Source organism: Zeus faber, assembly GCF_960531495.2.
Source record: "Zeus faber genome assembly, chromosome: 6".
Classification (NCBI taxonomy): Eukaryota; Metazoa; Chordata; class Actinopteri; order Zeiformes; family Zeidae; genus Zeus; species Zeus faber.
Window position 1 is genome coordinate 20,996,767 of NC_137201.1, and position 5,943 is coordinate 21,002,709.

The 5,943-nt window shown below is 44.1% G+C and overlaps 1 protein-coding gene across 1 annotated transcript in view; it reads left to right on the forward strand.

The window, feature by feature from the left end:
- The first annotated feature begins 242 nt into the window (after nt 1–242).
- Nucleotides 243–5,943, forward strand: part of aebp2 (AE binding protein 2) — a 30,219-nt gene continuing 24,518 nt past the window's right edge. The window contains exons 1-2 of the mRNA XM_080002006.1: nt 243–774; nt 5,704–5,911. Coding sequence (XP_079858132.1) covers nt 395–774; nt 5,704–5,911 — 588 coding nt within the window. The 5' untranslated portion in view covers nt 243–394. The remainder of the gene's footprint in view (nt 775–5,703; nt 5,912–5,943) is intronic.

A 5,943-nucleotide genomic window follows, 5' to 3' on the forward strand; every position in this document is an offset into this window, starting at 1 on the left:
ATAGAATCACATTTTTTACGTTCTGTACATAGTTTTTCTTTTTTCTTTTTTGAGACCGTTTTGGTTTTTTTTTTAATGCTCGCTGTCCATGCAGCCAAGCTCCAGCCCCTTTCCCCCCGCGACAAATCCCTTGCGTGCGTGGAAAATGAACTTCCGAGTCGCGTCCAAACGTTCGGATTCGGCGGAGTCGTTCGGAACAGGTCGTTTGCGAGTCTCGCATCCATCCGCTGCTGACATGGCTGCTGCCGCCGCGGAACGAGCGTCCCAGTTACCGGGCGAAAACACCCGGGGGCCGCTCGGTGGAAAGGCCGAAGACGGCGGGCGGGACGCGGGGAACGGCGTGCGGGATTCGAAACCGGAGGAGCCGGGAGGTAACGCGGCGTTGGACCCGAAGATGGAGGACGAACCCGGCGGGGAGAAGCCCGCCGCGGCGCCGGAGGCCGCAGCCGAGCCAGTGACAGCGGCGACCGGAGCAGCAGCCTCTTCTGGCGGGGGAGCGCCGGAGGAGGAGACCGAGCCCCGGCCGAGTCCGGGGGACCGAGCGGGCGGACCTGCGGCCAACGGCTGCCCGGCGGTGGTCCCGGCCGCCAAAGAGGAGCAGAGGGAGGAGAGCCAGCCACCGGAGCCGGACGGCGAGAAGGGCAAGGCGGGCGGCGAGGATGCCGAGAAACCGAGCGGCGGAGGCGGCGAGCTGGGCGACAAGAGGCGGGCGAGCGTGGAGGTGTGCTCCTCCTCGGACGGAGAACCGCTGAGCAGGATGGACTCGGAGGACAGGTCGGTGTGAGCGGCCGTGCGCGGTGCGTGTGTGGGGGACGTGTTTTCTCACCGACACGGAAGCAGCACATGCAGATTGGACTGAAATGACACAACTAGATATGAAAATATGACGTAGAAAATATCACAGATAGTCACGTTAAAAAAACAAAATACACACGTACACACACATATGGGCACACATATACACACTGAGTCGGCGGTTTCTTCCACGATGTTTTAATATCTTATCACGTTGTTTGTTGTTTAGTAAACAGAGTGATTTAAATAGACAATTAAGTTCCAGTACAACGGTGAGATCTTAGGCAGTGATTTGGAAAAGTTCTGTTTGTGAATTAAAAAAACAACAACAACAAAAAAACCCCGTTGTATTTAGAATTATGAAATTAATCAGAAATTCCTCATCTGGATTCGAACCCGACCGATGCCAGATTTTTGGGTCCGACCCAGATGTTGAGTCCTACCGATGTTCCGACCGATGTTTTGACCGATATTCTGTCAAAAAGTGCAACATTTTCAAATCAATTTGAAAAAAACGTATGTTTTATTCAAGTTTCCATATTTGAGAGCATTTAACTTACAAGCAAACAAATACATTTAACCAAACACGAAAATGTAAAAGAAGATTATAGAGAAGAAAGAAAAAATAGTTCAGAGTTTCAGTCGATTTAAAAAAAGTTACTCACCGTCTGGTGAGTGACTTAAAAGTAGTGTAAAATAGACAAGCACGGGATAAATAATCAATGTTTTTTTGTTTATTATTCTTTAAAATAATTAGAAAATCGCGACACATCCAGATGTGGTTAAAAAAAAAAAAAAGTGAGATAATGGCTGATATATCGGTGTGGCTGAAATGATCATAATGACAAATAATGTCTTTAACATTAGTAGGCATGGACCTAAAAAAGTGACACTCTAGATCTGTCCACAATTTTGGGGATTTACCAAAAAGTCGGTGATAAATTGTTTCTGTATTATGTTCACAAAAGGTACAAGATATATATATAGATATATAGATATAAGCTCTGTAAACATAGCAATAAGACAGTTGTAGGGTATATCTTATGTACTATCTTGAAATGTACTTCCTTAGCCGTGTTTGAAATATAGGACTTATAAGGTAAGGGCCACGCGCTTCTACAGTTTATGTTCCCAATTTGAGACCTTCAGAAAAACTTGCCACTAGGTACACTTTTATTCTTTGTTAAGTTTGGCAAATATGCTCATTGTTACACTTAATATCTGTTAGTTCAATTCCATCAATCATCGTTAAAAGCTGTTATATTATTCCCACCATAACTTGCATGGCTTTTCACAAGAGTTAAAGAGTTCAATTCTCTGAAAGGAATTGGAAAACTGCGTACGGATATAAACCGTTCATAGGACAGCATATTACCAAATTCATCAAAAAGATTGAGAATTATGATTTATATCCATTCAGAGCCATTTAGGAAAGAATAAGGATTTGTTTCTGATGATTATGTCGCAATTGTTCCAGAGAAAGGTTTCCAAGTGAGAGGGGCACTAGTAATAACATTGGCACGAGTGGAATTACAGCCGAGACATAACATCTGCACACGTCCGTCAAGCTGCCGGGGCTGGCCGATATGTCGTCATTATATCGATATTGCAATTTCACAGTGTTGATATTGTCTAGGAAAGTGGGGTCGGGGAACCCCCAGGGGTCCTCAGCAGAATGTTCAGCAGTTAAACCTCATCAGTATTTGATTTAGAGCACATAGAGAACCTACAGTAATGACTGTAGATTCCTTATCATCATCATCAATCATCATCATCACCTCAGAAATTAAATCTGAATAAGATTTAAGAATCACTGGTCTGGGATTTTGGTCATTTTGGTTATATCACATTATAGATAAATGTTGTCTTTAAGCCTGAACTGCAGGAATGTAATGGAATATTCTGAAACAGCATAGCCTGTTCTAGATGTTGTGATCAGTGCCTCTATCTGCTTGGTCACAATAGCCACATTACTATTGATTGGTTTACTAAACTATTTCTTGTGTGTAAACTTCTTATGAAAGCACCAATAGTCATCCCCAACATATCGTCAAATCACTAATGTGGATTTTATATTTAATAAAGTATATAATGATGAAATTCTTGATAATTTTAATATTTAACATTTTATATTTTAATATATATATGCTTGATGATATTATTTATATATATATATATATATATATATATATATATATATATATATATATATATATATATATATATATATATATATATTCTGGATATTATATATAACATCAAGAATTTCATCATTATATACTTTATTATATAAAATCCATATTGATAATTTGACAATCACACACACACACACACACACACACACACACACACACACACACATACACTCACTGAGCACTTTATTAGGACCACTATATTAATACTGGGTGGGGTCGTCTTTTGCTTTCAAAACAGCCTCAGTTCTTCCTGCCATGGATTCCACAAGATGTTGGAAACGTTCCTTTGAGATTCTGCTCCATGTTGATATGATTGCGTCACGCAATTCCAGCAGATTTCCCATTGGAATGGATGGGTGGGTGATTGATCAGGGCTAAATTATTAAAGATCGTTGTATGGATAAGCTCCGACGTGACCGGTTCTGTTAACGGTATTGGAGAAATTAAGAAAATAGATCTTTTAGTTATTTAGCTTATACAGCCCGTTTCTAACTTGCAATAAGATTAAGATATTCGTCTAAGAAGCATTTTCGCTATCATCAGAAGGGACATCGCTCCTCTTTCTCTCCCGCTCCAGGGGGGCGGGACTGAGACCCTGCTCTTATTGGGTGACTGGCACGGCGAGCGCAGCTTGTGCCCATATCGCCCCCCTCCTTGCGTAATGTGCAGAAAATAAAGCAGTGTAACTTCTGCTCTTAATTTGTTTCAGTTTTTCTCTTACAAATAAAAAAATAAGCAATAATGCCATGGACACGCTACACGGCTTTCAGAGCCGTCAGATCGCTGTGCTGTTCACACTACACAACATTCTGTCTTGTAATCGGGAATCTTGCGGCCTCGTGGTTTTACAATACATGACTGATCGGTGACAGGTGGTCACACATTACAAGATGTAGACCGCTCTCATTGGCTGTAGCTCGTTGCGTCACTCACGACTCGACCCCAACACGACAAGATATTTAACATTCTCGATATCTTGCCGGTGGAAAGCGTTGTGAGCAGTCCACACCACACGCTTGTCGCTCACGGGGAGAGCGCTATGATTTGCCTCCGATCTGGGGCTTTGCTCGGCGATCTCCAAAAGTCTGTGGCCGAGCAGGCAGAAAATCCGGTCAGAATCACGCAGTCTGAACTCGGCATAAGAGTTCGTTTAAAGTACCAGATAGATAAGCAGTAACGTAAGAGTAGTAGTACCGTTAAAATCTTAACGATACCCGTCCCAACCCGTGCCCCGTTCCTCCGTGCCCCTGTTCCTCCGAATAAAAACAGCTAAAAACACACTGTTTTAGTTGTCTTATTTGGAGGAACGAGGACGGCAATGGGGGTGCACGGTGAGCCTCGTTCCCATCCGTGTCCAGATGCGGATGGTTCATACGTATTAAAAAATATACTGTATTATATATAATTCCATCATTGAAATGTTATCCCTGTGCATTTTTGTAAGCTTCTATTTGTTTTGTCCTGTTATTGTAATGCACACTGACTGACAACAAAATAAACGACTGCTCGACTTGAAGAATCTCAGTCGACTGACAGCTTTCCTCCTGATGATTAGACTCGTGGACTTTCAGGGGGCAGCGCTACACAAATTACACAGGGTACGCGACAATACTCAAATAGGCTATGGCATGCAAGTGGTGATTGATCGCTTGTATTAAAGGGCCCAAAGTGTGCCAAGAAAAAATTCCCACGCCACTACACCACCGCCGCCACCAGCCTGGACTGTTGACACAAGGCAGGTTGGGTCCATGGGTTCATGCCGTTGGTGCCAAATTCTGACCCTGCCATCTGTGCGCCTCAGCAGACATGGCTGCATTTTTTTCCAGTCTTCAACTGTCCAGTTTTGGTGAGCCTGCGCCCACAGCAGCCTCAGCTTTCTGTTCTTAGCTGACAGAAGTAGAACCCCGACGTGCTCCTCTGCTGTTGAGGCCCATCCGCCTCAGTTTTCCACGTGCAGAGCATTCAGGGATGTTTTTCGGCTCACCACATTGCACAGAGTGGTTATCTGAGTGAGCCATAGCCTTTCGGTCAACTCCAACCAGCCTGACCACTCCCCGTTGACCGCTCCCATCAACAACCCGTTTCCGTCTGCAGAACTGCCGCTCACTGGATGTTTTTCGTTTTTGGCACCGTTCTGAGTAAACTCTAGAGGCTGTTGTGCGTGAAAATCCCAGGAGGTCAGCAGTTACAGAAATAGTCGAACCAGCTAGTCTGGCACCAACAACCGTGCCACAGTCGGAAACACTGACATCACATATTTCTCAGTTCTCATCGTTGATGTGAACATTAACTGAAGCTGCTGACTAGTATTGCATGGTTATATGCATTCCACTGCTGCCACATGATTGGCTGATTAGATAATCGCATGAATAAGTAGCTGTATGGGTGTTCCTAATAAAGTGTTAAGTGACTGTATACTCTAGTGTATACCTCAAAAAAAAGTATTCCTCAAAATTGTTTGTGATATCTGATTCTGTCAATATCATCCGACCCCACATCCAGAATATTACCTGCATTTTACCTGGATTTCTTCCTGAATTTCTAGAACTACTACCTGAATTTATAACTTTGATTAATAACATGTTATTTATTTGATCTCATTAGGATTCATTAATATTTATTAACTAACTAACTATTTATTTAAAATAAAGTAAAAACTCCTTTAATTCATTTCTCATCTCACCCCATCCCACAATCCCTCCCTCCCCCTCAGCATCAGCAGCACCCTGATGGAGATGGAGAGCACGGTGTCCAGCGGGCGCTCCACCCCGGCCATGATGAACGGCCAGGGTCTGGCCGGCTCCTCCGCCGCCAAGACGGCCTACCCCTGCTGCTGGGACCTATGCCTGGAGTGCTTCAACTCCAGCCCCGACCTGGCCGAGCACATCAGGGGCGTCCACGTGGACGGACAGAACGGAGGGGTCAGTAGGCCTCACCGTGGACCCGACCACTG